The sequence below is a fragment of the Gambusia affinis genome, linkage group LG23, assembly GCF_019740435.1.
Source record: "Gambusia affinis linkage group LG23, SWU_Gaff_1.0, whole genome shotgun sequence".
Taxonomy (NCBI): Eukaryota; Metazoa; Chordata; class Actinopteri; order Cyprinodontiformes; family Poeciliidae; genus Gambusia; species Gambusia affinis.
The window spans coordinates 522789-545209 of NC_057890.1; the positions used below are offsets into that span (position 1 = coordinate 522789).

General features: G+C 39.5%; 1 protein-coding gene and 1 long non-coding RNA gene across 4 annotated transcripts in view; one reads left to right on the forward strand and one right to left on the reverse strand.

Moving 5' to 3' along the window:
• tmem178b (transmembrane protein 178B) overlaps positions 1–21201 on the reverse strand; it is a 62706-nt gene extending 41505 nt beyond the window's left edge. The window contains exons 1-5 of one of the 3 annotated variants that reach the window (XM_044107562.1): positions 21157–21201; positions 14033–14134; positions 11248–11339; positions 10962–11086; positions 10376–10840 (exon numbers count right to left, since the gene is read on the reverse strand). In XM_044107562.1, coding sequence (XP_043963497.1) covers positions 10376–10757 — 382 coding nt within the window. In that variant the 5' untranslated portion in view covers positions 10758–10840; positions 10962–11086; positions 11248–11339; positions 14033–14134; positions 21157–21201. Of the gene's footprint in view, positions 1–10375; positions 11087–11247; positions 11397–14032; positions 14135–21156 lie in introns of those variants that run through there. The other 2 variants (XM_044107564.1, XM_044107563.1) reach the window with 2 other exon arrangements.
• LOC122826067 lies at positions 2148–4043 on the forward strand. Its single transcript, XR_006369731.1, has 3 exons — positions 2148–3014; positions 3087–3153; positions 3534–4043. It is a non-coding gene; the product is annotated as an uncharacterized LOC122826067 (long non-coding RNA).
• Positions 21202–22421: the final 1220 nt, after the last annotated feature.

Below are 22421 nucleotides of genomic sequence, written 5' to 3' on the forward strand. Positions count from 1 at the left end.
ACTGTTGTTAGTTTATAAATCACTGAATGGTTTAGCACCACAATACATTAAAGATGTGCTGTTGTTTTATCAACCTTCCAGACCTCTTAGGTTTCTGGTTCTGGTTCTGCTCTGCATCCCCAGAACCAGAACCAAACGAGGAGAAGTGGCATTTAGCATCTATGCACCAAAATTCTGGAACAAACTTCCAGAAAACTGTAAAACCGCTGAAACACTGACTTCCTTTAAATCTCAAAAAAGATGGATGCAATGAGCTACCGTTGGTTAGCTTCTCTTTCCACCTTTAACTTTAAGCTCCAATATAGAGCAGGAAAACTCAACTCTGATGCAGACGGTCTTTCAAGGCGACCGCATGGTGAGTTATTAAATGATGCTGTATCACAAAAAGAGCTTGACAGGATACAGCAGTACACCCAAACTCATTTGGCACAGCAAGACACCAGTTTAAGCCAAGAGGTGGTGTCAGCCATCTGTGAGAGACCCTTATGTTGTAGTTTCTCCGATGAACCTACCCCTCTTGTGCACTCATTAGCCATCTCGGTAAACACCTTACCAGATGACTTTGTTAATGAAGATGATTGTGGTGGTCTTCCAGTCGTGCCTCATCTGTCAGCTGAACAACTCAAACAAGAACAACGAGCTGACCCTTGCTTGCGCGAGGTCATTATCCAAATTGAGACTGGTAAAAAGGTTCCACCTACAGTCAGAACAGAACTTCCAAATATAAGTCTGTTGCTTCGAGAACTAAATCGTCTTGAGCTGCACAACCAAATATTGTACCGGACACGCCAAGATGATGGCAATGTCACTCATCAGCTCGTCCTACCTGAGCAGCTCCGTGAGGCAGTTTTTCACAGTCTCCATAATGATATGGGCCATTTAGGTATTGAGCGTACCATCGATCTCGCCAGAGGAAGGTTTTATTGGCCTCGTATGGCAGCTGACATCGAGAACAGAATCAAAACATGCAACCGCTGTGTGCGGCGAAAGACCCCTCCGGAAAAAGCTGCAGCGCTTGTGAACATAAAGTCTACCAGACCGCTTGAACTGGTTTGTATGGATTTCTTATCCATTGAGCCTGATCAAAGCAACACAAAGGATGTGCTCGTACTAACTGATCACTTCACTAAGTATGCCATAGCCATTCCAACTTCTAACCAAAAAGCCCAAACCGTGGCAAAATGTCTTTGGGATCACTTTATAGTTCCTTATGGCATCCCTGAACGATTACATAGTGATCAAGGGCCAGATTTTGAGTCACGCGTAATAAAAGAACTTTGCAAGATCATGGGCATTCACAAGATTCGAACCACTCCTTATCATCCTAGGGGGAATCCTGTGGAACGCTTTAACCGCACCTTGTTAAGTATGCATGGGACTTTAGAACATAAAGACAAAACGCAGTGGCGCAACTTTGTAAAACCATTGGTCCATGCGTACAATTGTACGAAAAATGACACAACTGGATTTGCACCTTATGAATTAATGTTTGGTCGTCAACCCAGATTACCTGTTGACCTTGCATTCAACCTACCTCTCCGAAACAAAACTTTTAAGTCCCACTCACAATATGTGGAAAAACTGAGAACAACTCTCCAAGAAAGCTACAAACTAGCAACCCAAAATGCTAACAAAATGGCTGCCAGAAATAAAACCAGATTTGACATGCATGTAAAACCATCCAAACTAGAACCCGGAGACCGAGTTTTGGTGCGAGCCGTTCGTCTTAGGGGTAAGCATAAACTAGCCGATAGGTGGGAGACAGACATTTATGTTGTGGTAGATCAAGCTGGTGATCTGCCAGTCTACACCATTAAGTCTGAAACTAAAGATGGGTCAGTGCGCACTGTCCATCGTGACCTTCTTCTACCTTGTGGGTTCCTTGCTCCCACAGAAGAAAATCCAACTCCGCCAAATCGGGTCTGCAAACCTAAAACACGGCAGTCCCCTGAGCAAAATGAAGAATTCAATCTTCCTGAACCTGAAAACCAGGAGCTCTATTGGCTTAGAGAACAACCTGTCCCAGAGCCAATCAAATTCACGTGAATTTATGAGATTCCAAAACAGACATGGCCTAAAAACTTACCTATATGTGACAACTTACCTGAATGTGACACTGTACCTGGATGTGACCACTTACCTGAATGTGACACTGTACCTGAATGTGACAACACACCTGAGTTCAACAATGTGCCCGATTGTGATGACATTCCTGGCAGTGACCCGGTAGTTCCTTCTGAAGAGAAGTTTGAAGCAGTAGTAAATACTGAACGGTTGACCCATGGTAGTGATTGTAAAAGTGAACCTAACCTACATAGTGAAGGTGTATGTAACCAAAATGTATCAGAGGACAAACCCAACCACCCAAGTCATGAAATCACAAATCCTGTGAGACGTTCAGAGAGACAAACCACTCAACCAAAGAGGCTCCAGTATAGCCAGTTAGGGAACCCACTCATATCCATTGCCCAGTCCCTATTCCATGGCTTAAGCCTTGCTTTTACTAGTGCCTTGATAGAACCTGAACTTGAAACCACTTTTAAGGGTTCCAGCATTCCTGTCATTTCAAAACAACCCATCCCATGCAAAGGGACTTGCATGTTCCAAGGGGGGACAGTGTAACCCAGTGTTTAAAAACACAAGAAAAAAATAATAGATGTTAATTCAATGTCTTATTCTACCAAAAGAACTAAAAGGTAATTACGTAAAAAAAAAAAAAGAAAAAAAAAGTGAAATAGGCCTTTAGTGTTAGTTTCTGTTGGCGGTTTGAGTAGCCAATGGCTGGCGCGGTCTGGTTTCGCGTCGGCCAATGGGGTTGATTGTCCCGCCCCTTTCAACAGCTGGCGGTTGTTTCGTTCGGAGCGCAGCAGACAGGCTTGAGAGCTAACAGCTGACGGTTGCTTCCGCTCAGAACGCTTGAGAACAGCTGACGGTTGCTTCGCTCAGAACGCCTGAGAGCTAACAGCTGACGGTTGTTTCCTTAAAGAGCTTGAAAGAAATTGACAAATCTGGAGGTTGGTAAGGAAATCAATATTAATATAAATTGACTGAATATGTAATTCAAAGTACTAAATTCGTTTTATTAGATCTCGGAGAGTTTCCCCTGTAAACAGCTGAACACCGAAAAATAGCCGTTGACAGCTCGGAGCATCGGTGAGTCTTTGCACGCGCTCGACCGTTGGTTAAGAAAATGTGGTGAAAATTGGCTAAAATACTTATTAAATTATCAAATTTTATATAAAATGAAATGAATTGAAATATTTTGTATTGTTATTGTTGTGTATGTTGTATTTGTTTTATGTAATTGCATTTATTTTAAGATTGAATGTATATTATATATTTTTTTAACCACATATAAGCTAATCTATTTAGTTTTACTAATATGTTGGAAATAATTGTGTTCTGTTAACTTGTTGTTGTACAACATGAAAGAAAAACAATAAGAAGAACTTGAGAAATTATTAAATATAGCTTAAGCTTTAGTGATGCTGGCATCTTATGTGCTAACATGTTTTACTTTGGCCTTGTTATAGGTCAGGTTTTTTTTTTTAGCTTATTTGATACACTTTTGGCTTGGAGAGCCAAAGATTCCAAGACCCTCTTCTCCTGAACCTGGATGGCGAGCCCCAGCCCAGAGGACCAGGCGCACGGGTAGATAGTGACCCGACTGGTCACCAGCTGAGAGACTGAGACTGAACAATTGACTCATTGGAGACCGAAGTATTCAATTTATTTATTTATTTATTTATTTTTTAAAAGCGCGCAGTATTTGTTTGTCTGTTTTAAATGTGGATCCACCATTGTTTATTATATTAAATTTTGCTGTTTTCTTGTAGACACTGTGTGTGTTCTGTTGTTGCTCACACCTGGGTTCCCTCGAATTTAGAATCTTCTGATTAGGCCCAACTTCCTATATATATATATATACTAAATTAATTAACCTGTTTTTGTGGGTTGCTTGTTACACTCAACTAAAACCCCCCTTGTTTAGAGTTGTATTTGAAACGTGATCAATTAGAAATTTATTGACGGAATCTGACTTGATGTTGTGTTTTTGTTGTTGATTCCATGTTGCATTGTGTTTTTGTGTTTGATTTGATGTAAAGCACTTTGAAATGACTTGCTGCTGAAATGTGCTATACAAATAAAGTTTGATTTTGATTGATAAATGTAGCAGGTATCTTCAGTTCTACATCTCTCTGAATATGATTTGTTGTTTTCAGTTTTTTAACTAAAAATCTAAAGCGGTCTTTACCCAATTTATTTTCAGATGTATGATGGAAGGTCTATTAGTTAGTTAATAGCATTAGCTCCAGTTCACATTCCAGACCAGATGGTGGCTGTAATGCACACTTTCAGTTTTTTATTTATTTAAAAACGCCATAAAAAGAACAGCAACATCATGAAGCCAGGGAGGATAAGAGATGGTCTTCAAATTAGCCATTTTTACTCTCAAAATATTGATAATCGACCTCCTAATCCGACCTAGATGATAATACAACTGAACAAGAACTGGATGGAAATGACATGTGTGTCACTATAGGAGCCTGAACGGACAAAGGCTGCTAGCATGTTGCTAGCTGGTGGCAAGTTTGCTTTCAAATGCTTATTATAAACAGTGCAGTACATATATTGTGCTAATTTTCTTAAGCATGTTGTCTTCTTAAACTTTGAATATATTGACAATTTGTACAATTCTGTGATAGTGTATTGGCAATGCACACTCAATAAATGTGAATATATTGAATACACAATGTAATTAGTTTCACCTGAAAAGTGTGTTGTAATTTATCATTCTGTTTTCTGGTAGCCTGATGTGTTTGCAGTACTGTAGTGTGTTTGAAGCATGTAATGAAGACAATGGCAAAGCAGAATAATAAAAGACATTAAGTAACTTTCCAGAATACTTACACTTATTTAGCAACCCAGAATAGGGATTAGAACAAACTTAGAATCCAGGAAATACTACCTTAGCAACTACTTTCTAGACTCCTATTCTTCCAACCCAGAAAAGCAATTACACCAGAGGATACTTACTTATCCTTATCTACCAATCCTGAATAGGAGTATCTCGTTTGTCTGGTTTATATACTTTAGACAACTTTTTAGACTCCTGCTCTGCTAACCCAGAGATGGAATTACACTAGAGGATACGTACCTAGCAACCCTGAAGAGGAGAGCCTAGTTTACATAATTTAGATAAACTTTAGATTATTTTTCTTGTTTTGCTCTTTCCTTTGGTTTGTTATTTTGTTTGTATTTCCTTTTAATTTCTGTAAAGCACTTTGAATTGCCTTGTGAACATGTGCTATATAAATAAAAGTACCTTTACCATTTACCTTTAACTGAAAAGTGTACTTTATTAGCAATTGTAGTTAACCAAAAGTGTAATTGGAGCATACTGTGATCACTATACTAAATAAAATAAGTAATAGTTATATACTTAGAAGAGATCCTAAATATATTTCAAATGTAATTCGATCATAAAAATAGTTCACTTAAGATATATTAATCAAGCATGTTCATATTACATAAAAAATCTGTGTAAAGTAGAATTTCAGTTGTTACAAAAAGGCACGTGAAAATACACTTGGTCCAGCTCAAATTCTGATTTTCTGCAATTTAATTACAATTAAAATACACTAAGCACAAAATAACATACTTCAAGTTAATAAATCCTTAACAAACAAAGTATACTGATGATTAGTCTGGTTTGAAGTTAAAAATAAATAAATAAATAAAAGCAAGACTATGACTTTAGTCAAAGTCATGCTGCTGACTGGAGAACAATCACTCCATCGACTGAGACAACACTTGTAGGAAAAGAATGCCATCACTCACTGCTTATATGGCTTCAAAAATACGATATTATCCAGGCAACAAGATTTAAGTTTTTCTATTATTGCTTTGAAAAACCTAAATGTAGCATTTTCTGAAGTAAATCAGAAAGTTGAAAGAAATGTTTTCTTATTTGAAAGTACTTTGTGTACATAATTGTACCCAGAGTGAAACCTAAGCTATGGAGCCCATAAGGGGACCTAGAGGGAAAAACAGGAAACAATCCTGACTTAGTTTCTCAAGATTCCGACTTATTTTCTAGAGGTCCTGAGAAACTTTTTGAAAAATTGTGCACGCCTGTTAAAGCAACATTAATCTAGGAGGCAAACATCAGAGCAAAAGTATAAGTTTATTACAGCAATTGCAATTGGAGAAAGTCACAGTTAACACAGCTTGTGTCAAAGGAGTTTCTGAGTCTCTGTCTGCTTCGGTCTCCCTCTTATTCTTTGAGCACACACAAAAAAGGAAAAAAAAGCACAAACAGTTTCTAACTAATGGTTTACAGATGGAACTACTCCAACATTGTGGCGCCTACATCTTACATACATCAAGGCAAAGTTGACATTTTTATTTCCAAGGCAGAAAGGAGGAAACCTCATCTATTCTCCTTTGGGTTCAACTTGCATGTTCAAAAGTGTAAGTCAACAGTGTAGGTCAGCGACCCCAAAACAAACGCAGCTCAACAGTGGTCAGGGATCTCCTGCTGCATTCTTCAAGAGGCAGATAATTTGTTACACAGAAACTACAGTTAGTTTTGGTAAATAATAACACTTTTAATGCAAAGTTGCTCTAAAGGTTGCATTAAAAGTACCAACTGCAGGATTTTGCAAACAATATCACTTTAGTGGAAAACTGACCGTTTTCCAGGACCCCAACATCCACAGATGCACATTCAACACTACTGTCGTCCAGTCAGCAACGGCGTTAAGGTGAGCAGTGTACATGTATATCCCACACTCTGCTTTGTATTATGATTTATAGTTGCTTATATACAATCACAATGACATGGAAAATATAGTACCAGACATTAAAATGAAGAAACTTGGCAAAAACTAGGGTAATATCATCATTCTTTCAATGACTTTCCCTCTCTGTCCAGGGCCGGCCCAAGCCTCCATGGGGCCCTAAGCAAAATTTGGTTTTGGGGCCCTCTATCTCTGCTAATGTGGATTGCTGCAATCTGACAATTAGATCATTCGCACACCTACTATAAACGTATTGCATCTCTGACAGTGTTGTTTATATTGTATCCTATGCATGCATAATATACATTTATCGGCCAGCCGATATGTTGGCCTGTTGATTTATGGGCATTGACTTCCTTAATTTTGGGAGATCAGTTATTGGTCGATACTTACATGTGAAGCTGATCTAATTCCCTGATTTTATCTTCTTCAGAAAAGCTTTAAATAACAGCTTCTGTTCTCTTCTGCTCTGAGGTGAGATGTTTGACTAACAGACCGGCCCACCAGGTCATGTCTGCACGTTTAACAATATTCACCCCACTGTGGAAAATTCAGTGGCTTCCTTGCTATATTTATATATTTCAGACAAGAAAAAGTAGTACAAGCAACATATCGCCAACTACAGCTTAGAGTAGTTCTGTTGAATCTTATTATTGATGTTCTTGTTGACTTCAACAAGCTCATTGATTTATTAATATAGAAGTCATGTAGCCTGATGTAAAAACTTTTTGCTGGATAATATCAAACATTGAGAAGTTTTAATTATTGTTATCTAGCTTTATCAAATATGCTGTTTTGAGGTAAAAAAAACAAAACAAACAAACAAACAACAAAAACAAATATATACAGAGCCAACCATCAATCAGCTTATTGAAAGTTAAAACTCAGTTTCACACAAACTCAAAGACACTAGCATAAAGGTTTGGATGTTGAACTGGACCGTTCAAGGTTGCTATCAAGCACAAATGTTTTTGATAAACATTACCAAGATGCATGAAAACATACCTTTATCTTGGCTTTTTTCTATTCCTCCTCTTTCTTTTCTCTCTCCTTGAAGAATAAGTCCTTTTCAAATATACATTATTGTAAAACAAATCACTTCATAATGAAATTGTTTGCTTTTGTTATTATAATGGCAAAAAAAATTCAGCTCCACTGAGGGGGCCCCTTAGTGACCCTTGGGCCTCACGTGGCTGCTTAGTTTGCTCGGCCCTGTCTGTGTAGGTCTAATTCTTACAAAGCAAGTAATTATTTAGATTTGTGTCTTGAAATGTATGCAATTTACAATTTACACAAGTTATTATTGTGTATATCTATCAATGATAAACATGTTTGTGTACATATAAAGTAAATATGACTGTGGTAATTCAAGTAATTATTTGTATAAGTTCTCCACAACAGTATACTTGTGATTTTGGTGTACATATTTGTGCTTAAACATTTGATTACTCATCTCTGTTGACATAGACATCTCAGGGAACAGATGTCTGACATGGTGAACGATTCTGTCTGCATTGTGAGTGGCACCAGAAGTCCTCCCAAACAATCTGTTTTAGTGACTTGTATGTGGAAACATGGGAAATTTGATTAAAACTAGAACTACACAGATTAGAGCGAACACAACTTTAAACCAACTTCATTAGAACCTGATTAGGTGAATCATAATCAAACACATTTCGTAACTTGAAACCAGTAATATACACCATGTTCCAAATTATTATGCAAGTAATATTTTCTCCGATTTTCTTAAATGGTCAATGCAAATGATGGTCAGTATAATTTTCAAGTCATGAACTATTACAGTATAAATCAAATTTTACTGAACAAAGCTCCCCAGGAGAACAGGATTATGTTTTCAAAAATAAAAAACTCAAAATGCGCTGCTCCAAATTATTATGCACAGCAGATTTTCTAAACATTTTATGGATTATAAAGAACTGCAAACAGTCAATCTTTGAATGTGCAGCAGTAAGTGGTCACATGTACTAAAATCAAAAGCTATTTCAATCAAAAGCATCTCAACAAACCGAGTTCCATGTTAACATAGGACCTTCTTTGATATCACAGCATAATTCTTGATCCATTGAACTTGTGAGTTTGTGGAAAGTTTCTGCTTGAATTTCTTTGCGGATGTCAGAATACCCTCAGATCTTCTGCTTGAGGAAACTCCAAAGGTTCTCAATAGGGTTGAGGTCAGAGGTCAGAGGAGGATGGTGACCACACCATGAGTTTCTCCCATTTTATGCCCATAGCAGCCAATGACACAGTGATATTCCTTGCAGCATGAGATGGTTCATCGTCATGATGAAGATGATTTTGCTACGTAACGTACGGCTCTTCTTTTTGAACATGAAAGAAAGTGATCAGTCAGAAAGTCCATATACTTTGCTGAGGTCATTCTCACACCTTTATGGACTCTGAAGGGGTCAACCAGCTCTCTCTCTCCCCATAATTTCGGCCCAAAGCATGACTCCACCACCTCCATGCTGACGTCACAACAGTGTTGAGACGTGGTGGCCGTCCACCACCAATCCACTACTGCGTCCATCTGGACCATCCAGGGTTGCACAACAGTCATCAGTCAACAAGTCTGTTTGAAAATGAATCTTCATGTACGGCTGGGCCAACTGCAGCCGTTTCTGCTTGTGAGGTCTGGTTAGGGGCCCAATAGTAGGTTCATGCACTGCAAGCCTCTGGAGGATCCTCCACCTTCAGGTTCCAGAGGCTCCAGCAGCTTCATATAACTGTTTGCTGCTTTGTAAGGGCATTTTAACAACTGCTCTCTTAATCCCATGAATTTGTCTAACAGAAACCTTCCTCATTCTGCCTTTATCTGTACAAACCCATCTTTTTTCTGAATCAACAAATCTCTTCACAGTACAATAACGCTTCAGTTTTCATTAAATATCTAATGTTTTCATACCTTGTCATACGGCACTACACTATCTGATGATTTTGGTCAGCAGAGATCCTTTCTCTTTCCCATATTGCTTGCAACCTGTGGCCTGCTTAATAATGTGGAACATCCTTTTTAAGCAGATTTCAAAGAACATGGATGTCTGCGTAAACAAATGGGGTATTAATGATGTGTCAGTTTTGCTTTTGGGTTTTTATAATTAAATGTTTGTTGTAAAGGCAATCTCAAAATCTGTTTTTCTTTCTTTTATCTAGTTAGTGTGTACTATGTGCTACATACCTCGATATGTACCACACATCCTAAGAGGCACCTCGCTGCTTTATGTAAAGAGCTTCAGTTAGCACTCCCATGCATCCCATGACTATGTCACTGTGTGGTTGAGGCAAGAGTCACATCGCATCCGTTGAAAGTTCACACGCAATGCTCCCCGTCATGTCAAATTAAATGATAACCACTGTTATCAACTCGGATAGCCAGAGCCTACTACCATCTATTCGCATGCTGATGCCCTTGCTCGCCCTTTGGTCAAGTGGCCAGTCACCACACGGTGGCCTAATTTATTTTTACATGCTAAATGTCGCAACACACGTATGCTGCGCAGCGACCGGAAATAACATACGTTTCTTCACAATTTTCTCCCAATTTATACACTTACCTTTGCGAATGTGATCTTCGATCGCCTGGTCGAAGCCAAGCCGGTGGCATTTCCTCCACAGCCCCATGTTGGTGGAGTTATACTGCCTGGTGCATTCGTCTGCGGCGCTCATGGCGAACAGCTGCCTTCGGTTTCGGGCCAATAGCACCTTGTCCTCCCAGCGAGGCATGCTGACTCGGCTGGCCCGCAGCGGCAGGCTGTTGTTGGGGATATAGATAAAGCCCGGGTCCTTACGGCGGCTGGAGAAACTTCGGCATCGCTCCTTGTACCTTCTGGCGTCTGTCTCGTACCAATGATCCGAGCACATTGCCACGGCGAGCATGCCCAAGGCACAAAGAGACAAGGAGAGCCCGGTGTAGAGCAACAACTTCCCGGCGGCCATACTCGCTCCTGTCACAACCGCATCAGCACCTCGAGAGACGGACAGCTCCTCTGCAGCTTCCCTGCCGATTCAACTCACATCATCTTTGAAGAGCAGCGGAATCATCATCCAAAAATGGTGTTAGATGGAAGAACAGGAAGAATACTTCTTTTAGCAAGGCTTCAAAAACAATAGGCTATGAAATTTCACTAGTAAGGTGCCCACGTCTTTCCTGCAGCAGCTCGACGGAGACAGAGAGGACGCTATCTCATCTCAGGCGCGACCCAAAGCATCCATCTGTCTGAGGGCGACACCAACAAGCACGCAACACATCAGGATGGCAGCCAAGGCTAGCATCGCAGGGATCGATGAATGAGATAAAACCGACAAGTACACAGTCAGATGGGAATTATATCAATTCAACGCAAATTAAAAGAATCTATGAGTATAAATAAATCGGGAGAGCTATTCGATAGCATGGGCCTCTTAGGTTAATATACATGCAGGTTACCTGATGAGTAATCACAAATCAAAGCTCAGGTCATCACCAGACTGCAACCACGACACGTCTGATGTGATGACGACAACTGCCACAGAGAAGCCCTGAGTATGGACGAATCAGGAGCATGCGTGAGGAGGCGCTACAGCTTTATCTCTCTGACTTGATGCAGTTATCCAATTCATTAGTTAAACATTATGGCTACAAGTTAATAGCACTGAAATGAAGAAAAAACACAATGCACAAGGTTGATTGCTTTTTGTTTACGGCTTAGAAGCCATAAACAAAAAACAAAACAAGTAGGACTTTGACTTCAGCGCAGTTTCAAGAAACATTTGGTCCAAAATGGTCTAGGTGAACTTTTCCTGAGCAGATTTTACTAATCGTAGCTTAAAAATGAACAACATTTTTCACTCACTTTGATATGCTGGATGGTTGAACAGAGAAAATATCTGCCTGATTAATTGGGATAATGCAGGGCCGTGCAGAGACCTTTGAAGGGGCAGGGGCTCAAAGTTGAAAAGTGTATAATGATAAAGTTGCTGTTTCTACTGCTGAGAGTGCTGATCGGCACTCTGGGAGTGCAGGGGTGGGCTTCCTGTCCTCCAGAGCTTTCACCCCAAAGCATAAATTGAACATGTCGTTCAAGGGAGGTGTCTTTTAGTTAAAACAAAGTTTGATAATTTTAGCCTGGTTTTTATTATTATTTATGCTCCTATTACCAATGCAGAGAAAAAGTGTTTTTTTGAAAAAATTGGGGAAAGATTGGGTGATTGTGGGTCTGAGGATTATGTTTTTATAGGTGGGGATTTTAATTGTACTGAAAACGAGTTTTTAGATCGTAATCATGCAGAGCCACATCCAGCGGCCCAACATGCTCTGCGGCAGCTGGTCTGATCTCACAGCCTGGTGGACGTATGGAGGAGGATGAACAGGCTCCAGGCAGTACACATGGTCCCACATTAAGAAAAACCAAATCTCTTTAGCTTGACTTGATCGTTTTTATTGTTTTAAACACCATTTTAACGTGTTTAAAACATCCATTTTCCATTCACCCTTTGTCCCTAATGGGGTCGGGAGGGTTGCTGGTGCCTATCCCCAGCTAACGTTCCAGGGCGGGGTACACCCTGGACAGGTTGCCAGTTTGTCGCAGGGCAACACAGAAAACAGACAGGACACACAACCATTCACACAAACACTCACACCTAGGGAGAATTTAGAGAGACCAATTAACCTAACAGTCATGTTTTTGGACTGTGGGAGGAAGCCGGAGAACCTGGAGAGAACCCACCATGCGCAGGGAGAACATGCAAACTCCATGCAGAAAGACCCCGGGCCGGGAATCGAACCAAGGACCTTCTTGCTGCAAGGCAACAGCTTTACCAACTGTGCCACTGTGCAGGCCGTGTTTAAAACATGCCAGATTTTACCGGTTGCTTTTACCGATCACTCGTTGCTTTTAGGTAGTGTTTTTATCAGAAATATTTTACCTAGAAGCGCTTACTGGCATTTTGACTCGGCTTTAACTTATGATTAGGGTTTTAAAGAGATTTTAGGTTATTTTTGGACTGGTTTTAGACAGAGAAAGTCTGATTTTACCAGTCTGAGACAGTGGTGGGACGATGGTAAAGTTCAAATAAAACTGCTGAGTCAGCAGAACACTCTCAAAGTCCCCTGTGACATCACCGGATCTATCAGAGATCTGGAGATGAATATCGTGGAGTTAGAACGACTTAGTGAATCCACAGGAAATCGAGAGCACATTGAAGCTCTCATATCTAAAAGGCTAGTTTTAGCAAACCTGCTGGAGAATAAAGTCCAAGGCGCATTGGTCAGGTCCCGGATACAGAACATCACGGAAATGGATGCTCCCTCTAGATTTTTCTTTAGCTTGGAGAGGAGGCACGGGCAGAGGAAGCAGATCCACTCTTCGCTGTCGGATACGGGGCAGCAACTGAGTGAACCAGGGCAGATCAGGAGGAGGGCTGTGGAGTTTTATCGTTCTCTGTTCAACAGTGACTACAAGGAGAACGAGGAACTGTTTGAGGAGTTCTGTGACAAACTGCCTCAGGTCTCCGAGGAGACCAACACTGAGCTGGAGCGCCCACTGGGGCTTCAAGAACTCCACACAGCCCTCCTCAGCATGCAGGGCCAGAAGTCCCCAGGCACAGACGGGCTCACTATTAAGTTCTACAAGGCCTACTGGGATCTTCTGCCCCAAGACTTGCGCAACGTCTACAACGAGAGCCTGCTTACTGGTTCACTCCCTTTGTCCTGCCGCAGGGCAGTTCTTACCTTGCTGCCAAAAAAGGGGAACCTGCAGGACATAAAGAACCCCGTGTCCCTCCTCTGCACTGACTACAAGATCCTCTCCAAGGCCCTGGCCAGTAGGCTGGGAAGGGCTATGGAGCAGGTCATCCACCGGGACATTTGTGCTGAAAAAATTTATAAATTATCTGTTGTTCTTCTTTTAATAAAACTTTTGTTTCGGAATATAAACTGCTACTCCTGTTTTATCATTTTCCTCTTTTGATGCATCTGTATATATTTGTGGCATATTTTCATACATTATTTCTAAATACTGCTGAATAATTTGATACACACCACCATAGGACTGTTCTATTTTTTGGGATTCTAAATTTACTATTGGCATTTCAAATAACCATTGATCAATTTTAGATTTAATTACAGTTTTACAGCATGCTATATTATTTATCCCCAACTGATCTGCATAAATATTTCCTTCCCATCCAAAACTCCTAATGTTATAGCCATACTCCCAACATTCTCTGAATACCTGTTTTGTAGGGTGATTTTCCTCATGTCCTTGTAACTGTAACCAATAACTTGCTGACAGTTTCATCTGCCTCACGTCCAATGGCATTTCTCCAGTTATCACCTGAAGAACAGGAATTGGAGATGTTCTAAAAGCACCACAACAAATCCTTAGTGCTTTAGCTTGGATTCTATCTAAATCTAATAACAAAGAATTTGCAGATGACTTATAAGCAATACATCCATAGCCCAAAACAGATAGAATTAAAGCATCATATATTCTTTTCAAAGATGTGCTCGTCGCCCCCTAATCATTCCCTGACAGACATCTCAAAATATTAATGCCTCTTTTACATTTATCAATAATCTTTTGTATATGTATCATACATATACAAAAGTTTTACATCAAACCATACTCCTAGGTACCTTACAATAATTACCTGCTTCCACCCGCTTCAGTTTATGCCCACATAATCTAAGATGTACTTTCAGATTAAGCCTTTTTCTTGAGAAACATATTACTTGTATCCTCACCAGTGATGGCATAGTTACTTTGAAAAAGTAACTTTAATCGGACTGATTACTCCTTGAAAAAGTAACTTAGTTAGATTACTGACTACTTGATTTGGAAAGTAACTAAGTTACATTAAAAGTAACTTTTTAGTTACTTTCAGCAGCTGCTAACAACAACGCTCCTCCTCCTGTGAAAATCACATTGATCTTTGCCAATACTTAATTGCTTACAATTAAGTATTGGCAAAGATCAATGATCTATTTTATAATGGCAACATCAGCAATGTGTCTCCACTGATAAGGCTGAACTGAAGAGGAGATTTTTCAAAAAAAAAAAAAAAACTGTACAAAAAAAACTTAACAAAACATGAGTAATGTGTGTGGTCCACTGTTGTCTGGAAAACTCTAAGAAGGATTTTAAGGCCCCCCTTCCCCCAGCCTCTAGGTTCTGCGTTACGGCCCTGCATTTGGTGTCAAAGCGCACAGAGCTCCTCCTGCTGCTCCACCACTGAGATGGCAGCACAGATTTGTGACACTTATCTTAATATTAATAATTAGAATGGCGTTAAGTTGCCATTATAATTATTGCCAACTACGGACACGTTCATTCGTCGCTGTTTTCACGTTTATTGCGCTGTTCGTATTGTTTTCGATGTTTTCAGTTTTCTGGAGGGCAACGCGAAGCTCGACGTCATTCAGAGGTAATATATTAACTTGACATTAACAAAGACACAGCGGGACGGATCATCCGGGAAATGATGAGCAGGGAGAGACTGAGTAAGACTACCTCAATGACGGACAAATTCTGGGATTTATTATGAGTCTCTGATTATTCCAAAGCCCAAATGAGCAACTTCACGTACAAAAACGAGCCCAAAAAGGCGCAACCCGCCACTCATTAAATTTGCAAACGACTTTTAAAAAATGAAGCCCAAAGCCGCTTATAATAATCGGACTTGGCGACTCAGCTTAATCAATGAACAGCGTCAGTGAGCTGCTACTGCATCGGACTGCCTTCAGGGACAGTCGGACATTACAGATTTCCTGGCAAATCTTTGCCGATCTCATAAGTATTATATTTTAAAATTACCTTTTCCAGTGGGGTGGCAGTAGGGGTGGCAAGGGCTCTGTTGGGGGTGGCAAATGCCACCCCTGCTACCCCTCTAAAGCAACGCTTTAGATTACTCATTACTGAAAAAAGTGGTCCGATGTCAGTAGTGCGTTACAAATTAACGCGTTACTGACGTCACTGATCTTCTCAGACAAATGACTACTACCTGGTGGTGAGTTGGCGCCACTGGTGGGGGAGGATGCCAGTCAGACCTGGCAGGCCCAAACATGTTGTGAGGGTCTGCTGAGAATGTCTGGTGGAATCCTCTGTGAGACGGAGCTTTAGCTCCCATCTCCAGCAGGACTTCGAACACGTCCCGGGGGAGGTGGGGGACATGGAGTCTGAGTGGACCGTGTACCGTGCCTCCATTGTCGAGGCGGCTCATCTGAGCTGTGGCCGCTAGGTTGTGGGTGCCTGTTGGGGCGGCAACCCTCGGACCCGTTGGTGGACACCTTCGGTGATGGAAGCCGTCAGGCTGAAGAAGGTGACCTATCGGGCCTTTTTGCCTGTGGGACTCCGGAAACAGCTGATGGGTACTGGCGGGCGAAGCGGCATGCGGCTTGGGTGGTTGCTGAGGCAAAAACTTGGGCATGGGAGGAGTTTGGAGAGGCCATGGAGAAAGATTTCCGTACTGCTTCGAGGCGATTCTGGTCCACCATCTGGTGTCTCAGGGGGGTGAAGCAGTACAGCACCAACACTGTCTATAGTGGGGATGGTGTGTTGCTGACCTCAACTCGAGATGTTGTGGGCCGGTAGGCAGAATACTTCGAAGACCTCCTCAATCCCACCGACATGCCTTCTATTGTGGAAGCTGAGCCTGGGGACTCTGGGTTGGGCTCTCCAATCTGTGGTCGAGGTTGCCAAGGTGGTCCAAAAGCTCCTTGGTGGCAGGGCCCCGGGGGTGGATGAGATCGGCCAGACTTCCTTAATGCTCTGGATGTTATGGGGTTGTGCTGGCTAACGCGACTCTTCAATATCGCGTGGACATCTGGGGCAGTTCCCCTGGATTGGCAAACCGGGGTGGTGGTCCCCCTGTTCAAAAAGGGGGACCGGAGGGTGTGCTCCAATTATAGGGGGGTCACACTCTTAAGCCTCCCTGGCAAGGTCTATTCGGGGGTTCTGGAGAGGAGGGTCCGTCGGATTGTCGACACTCGGATTCAGGAAGAGCAGTGTGGTTTTCGTCCTGGTCGTGGAACACTGGACCAGCTCTACACCCTCAGCAGGGTCCTGGAGGGTTCTGGGAGTTCGCCCAACCAGTCTACATGTGTCTTGTAGACTTGGAGAAGGCGTTCGACCGTGTGCTCCGGGGAGCCCTTTGGGGGCTTCTCCAGGAGTATGGGGTACTGGGCCCTTTGATACGGGCTGTCAGGTCCCTGTATGACCGGTGTCAGAGTCTGGTCCGCATTGCCGGCAGTAAGTCGGGCTCTTTTCCGGTGAGAGATGGACTCCGCCAGGGCTGCCCTTTGTCACCGATTCTGTTCATTACTTTTATGGACAGAATTTCTAGGCACAGCCAAGGTGTTGATGGGATCGGTTTTGGTGGCCTTAGGATTGCATCTCTGCTTTTTGCGGATGATGTGGTCCTTTTGGCTTCATTGGGATGTGATCTGCAGCTCTTGTTGGAGCGGTTCGCAGCAGAGTGTAAAGCGGCTGGGATGGCGATCAGTGCCTCCAAATCTGAGGCCATGGTCTTGAGCCAGAAAAGGGTAGAGTGCCTTCTCCGGGTCGGGGGGGGGGTGTCCTGCCCCAAGTGGAGAAGTTGAAGTATCTCGAGATCTTGTTCACGAATGGGGGAAGAAGGGAGCGGGAGATCGACAGGCAGATTGGCGCTGCATCTGCCGTCAAGCGGGCGCTGTACCGTTCCGTCGTGGTGATTTCTATCTGCTCCAGTCACTGTAATTTTAATTTCATTTCCTTGTTTATTTTTTTCTGATTAAATATCATTTCGTTTTCTCAACTGAAAACTTAAATCCCAATTGCAACTGTCATTTCTCTATTTCAATAATAAGCTCTTGTAATTTCTTTACAATGAAATCTACATTTTTCCCTCTTTTCCAAACAGCTCCATTATCTGCAATAAGTGAACATCCCATTTGTTTTCCAATATATTTAAATACATCATTTATCATAATTGAGAACAACAATGTACTTATCATACTCCCCTGTGGAGTTCCATTTTCTACTATATATTTTCCTGAGATCTCTTCACTAATTCTAACTTGCATTTTCCTATTTGTTAAAAAGTCTTTAATCCTTTTAAATATTTTCCCTTTAATGGCCAATGTGTATAATTTAATTAATAGTTCCTTAACCCACAACATATCATATGTTTTTTCTATATCAATAAATATTGCCACTACACTTTATTTACTTGTGCTCTTCTAAGTTCATGCTCTAGACAAAGAGTTGGATCGTTAATACTCCTTCCTTTTCGAAAATCACTTTGACATTTTGACATATATCCTTTATTATTTAAATAATATACTAGTGTATTATTAATCATTTTTTTTTTCCATTATTTTACATGGATTTGATGTTAAAGCTATTAGTCTGTAGTTTTCTGGATTTGAGTTATCTTTTTTTGGTTTAGCTATTTGTACTATAATTGATTCCTTCCAGTTCAGTGGTAATTTTCCCTCCAACCAAATTTGATTATATAATTGCAATTTTATGTCTTTCGATTTTTCACTGAGTTGTCTTATCATTCTATGCCATATTTGATCTTTACCTGGAGCGTAATTCAATTTGGCTTTTGTAAACTTAACATTCAACAAATTATTTGTTTCTTCAACACTCTCTAATAAATCTTTTTATTTTGTATTTTCTTTTCCTTTTCTTCCCTCTTCACTAATATTATTTGAACTGTGAATTTTACTAAATGTTCTTGCCAATATTTCAACTTTATCTACATCTTTTATTCTATTTATATTACCTACTTTTAATATAGGATATTCAAACTCTCTCTTTATGCAATTCATTATTTTAATTATTTTCCAAATTTCTTTCTATTTTTGTTTCTTTCGTGCTACAAAAATTTCTCCAATATTCTCTTTTTGCATTCTTATTAGTTCTCCGTACCATTGCTTGCTTTCTTTTATAATCAATTACATTCTTAGAAATTGGATTATCTTTTAATACCTTAAATGCCTTATTTCTTATCTTTATTGCTTCTTTACATTCATCTGTCCACCATGGAACCATTTTCTCATAATTTTTACATTCTGCTTTCTTTATTGAATTATCTGCTGCTTCCATGATTATCTTACAAACTTTTTAAATTACATCATTTATATCCATTCTCATATCTACTTTTCCTAAGTTTATTTGACTCAAGTATCTACATTTAATCTAGTCTGCCTTATTAAAATTCAGTTTTTTTATTGACCTTTGTATTCTTATTATTTAAGTTTAATCCTACTCTTGTTACTATGGGATACTGATCACTACCTATTGTTGAATTTTTATCAAATCACAAAAACCAGCTAAAACATTTGAGACAATTGTTAAATCAATAACTGATTCCATCCCTGTTCGTTCATTGATTATTGCTCCCCTCCCATCATTAATACATACAAGATTTTTCATTTCCATTAAATCTTCTATAACTTGTTCATTTTTATTATTATTTTTACCCCACAATGCACTATTTGCAATAAAAATCCCACAACAAATTACTTTACCTTCCAAATATTCAGTTAACTCTTCCATTATTTCAAATGATAATGGATTAGAAAAAAATTATTATTTTAAATTTACCTTCTTGTTCCCATATGTCAATTACTATATAATCAAGTTCTTTCCCTTTCCCTAATACCTGATATTGTATCCCTTGCTTTATAAATATTCCACATCCTCCTCCACCTTCCTCCTGTTGATCTCTTCTTACACTATCATATTCTTTGATCACAAAATCTAATGTTTTTTCATCCATGCTTCCTGAACAAAAAATAATTTCTGATTGTTCTATAAGACTATGAACACAACCTTTAACTTTATGTCCATTATCAATTAAACTTCTTGCATTCCATTGTAATACCAATATGAACTACTTTCACATGGTGGTCCTGGTCTCCTATCTACCTCCAACTTTTTGTTTATGTTCTCCCTTAAACTCTCTTTAAACCCCTAAACCTTTTCAGCTCCTCTCACTATTATTTTAATCTTAGTTTTTTGCTTGGCTTGGTCAGTGCACTTGATAACATATACTACGAATAATATTAGTTTTTCTACTGATATTATGATATTTTCTCCTGACTGTACTTTGCCTTGCTGTGTAATTTCACTTGCTGTTTGTTCACTCTCTCTTGTTTTCTGTTCCTTCTGCATAGATTATGTTTTAGTCATTTTAAACTGTATGATTTCTTTTGCCTTCTTCCTTACTTCACATCCTCTATATGTAAAACTCTATGTTGCCCTCTACAGCTTTGTCATGATTTCAGTCCTTCAACTCTACCTTGATTACTCATTACACTCACCTGCACTGTGCTGCTCCATATTTAAACAGCTGCTCGTCACCAGCTCAGTGCGAGGGAACTTCTGAAGGGAGTAGTGTTTGTTGGTTAAAGTGACAGAGGTGTATTTTGGAGTTACTTGTAGGTTACTTTAAGCAAGGAAGTGTGATGGATGAATGCGAAGAATTAGATGACTCAGATAATTGTAGTATGAATAGTGATTATTAGTGATGGCCAAATGAAGCCTCATGAAGCAATGAAGCTTCCCGGCCCATTGCTTTGCCCAAAAGTTCATTACTTGATGCTTCATTCATTTCTCACTAGTGACATCTGCTGTTGAAACTGTGACAGCCTGTCACTAGACAGACATATTTAAAAACAATTAGTAAATGCAATATTGTCACAAAGTTTTTGTCAAATTCATGTTTAGTAACAGGAGAGTCAATTAAATCCTATTTAATTTATCTTTTTTTAGTTATTAAAATAATTTGTAGTCAATCCTGGTATATGTTGACTGTCAGTGACTGTTTTCTTTTGTCATTGAGTGATTTGGCAATAGAAATTTGTTTTAATGTATTTGGAGTGCAGTGCTTGTTGGGGCAGACAGTTTTCTTTGAGTTTTGATTTGCCTCCTGAAAAACTAAAATTCTTCAAAAATTATTTTTCTTGGATTTCTATTGGCTCTCTGATCTGATCCCTTATATTTTTACTCACCAGGCCAGAATTTTACTTTTCCAACAGCTTTAAGTCTGTTTCTGCTGTGCAAGACTGATATATTTTTGCAGAACAAAGAAACAGAGGAAATTTCAAGAAGGTGAGAATTTTGGAGGTGAAGGGTTTAATTATTGTTATTTAAGAATCTTGTGAGTCATCTCAAGTATTCCCTGATGTCAGATTTTTTTTTTCTTCTTGCTGGCTCCTTTTCAATCAAGTTTATTTGTGTAGCACATTTCGGCAACAGTCCAGTGTCAAAATGTTTTACATAATAAAAGCACATAAATATAAAGTCACAAAATATGCCATAATCTACCATTGAGAAAACTGGTAACAGTGGCCTTAATATTGACCTACCACAGAGCCACGGCATCAAGTTGAGGTCCAGCCTGCATCTTGTCTCTACAAGAAGAAGAAGGAGGAGAAGAAGAAGAAAAAAAAAGATGAAGATGATGATGAAGAAGAAGAACCACACTCCATACCAGTAAGTGGCGGTAATGCTACTAAAAGTTTGTTGCCAACCGCCAGTAAATCCAATTGTCACAAAGAAGAGAAATATTAATATAGAAACAATAACATTATATGGACAGACTTTAGAAAGAGTAACAGAATATAAATATCTAGGTTTATGGTCGGACAGTTCTTACTCATGGAAAACACATTTAGATAACTTAGAAACCAAGTGTAAAAAAGTTATTAATCTGTTAAAGGCTGTGGCTGGAAATAATTGGGGGGCAGATAGACAGTCATTATTAAGCATATACAGGGCTCTCATGAGAGCAATAATAGATTATGGCAGCATTATATATGGAGCAGCAGCTAAAACATCATTACAAAAAATAGAAAGATTACAGTGTAGAGCTTTACGTATATGAACAGGAGCAGTAAAAACAACACCTATTAATGTTCTCTTAATTGAAAATGGGGAAACTCCACTGGAAATGAGGAGAATTAAATTAACTTTAGCATATTGGATGAAAATTAAAAGTAATATAGATGATCATGTGAATTCAACTATTCTACAAAATTGTTGGGAATATGTGAAGTTCCAAAGTAATGGATTTGGATGGATGGTTAGGAAATGGATTAAAAAGTATGGATTAGAAGACAAGGAAATAGCTCAGTTTAATCCAATTAGCGTTATTCCTCCATGGTTAATACCAGAGGTTAATGTAGATTTGCAAATTAATACAATGAAAAATGATTGGAATTTAAATGAAATAGGGATAAAGACTGATATTTATTTAAGAACTACATATAATAATTACCTTAAAATTTATACAGATGGTTCTAAGAATTTAAAAGGATATGTGGGAATAGGAATATATATTCCAGAGTTTAAAAAATGTATTTATAAAAGAATATCAGATCAATTGTCGGCTTTTACAGCAGAAATGGTGGCAGTTATATTAAGCTTACAGTGGGTGGAGGAGATTCGAACAGACAGGGTGGTGGTGTACACAGATTCTAAAGCAGTAGTAGAAAGTATTAAGGGAGAAGGAAATAATAGAAAAGATCTGGTATTAGAAATTCATCATATTTTATTTAGATTATATAGGGGTGCCATTGATTTTGGTTTTGTTGGGTGCCAGCACATGAAGGAGTAAAAGGCAATGAAAAGG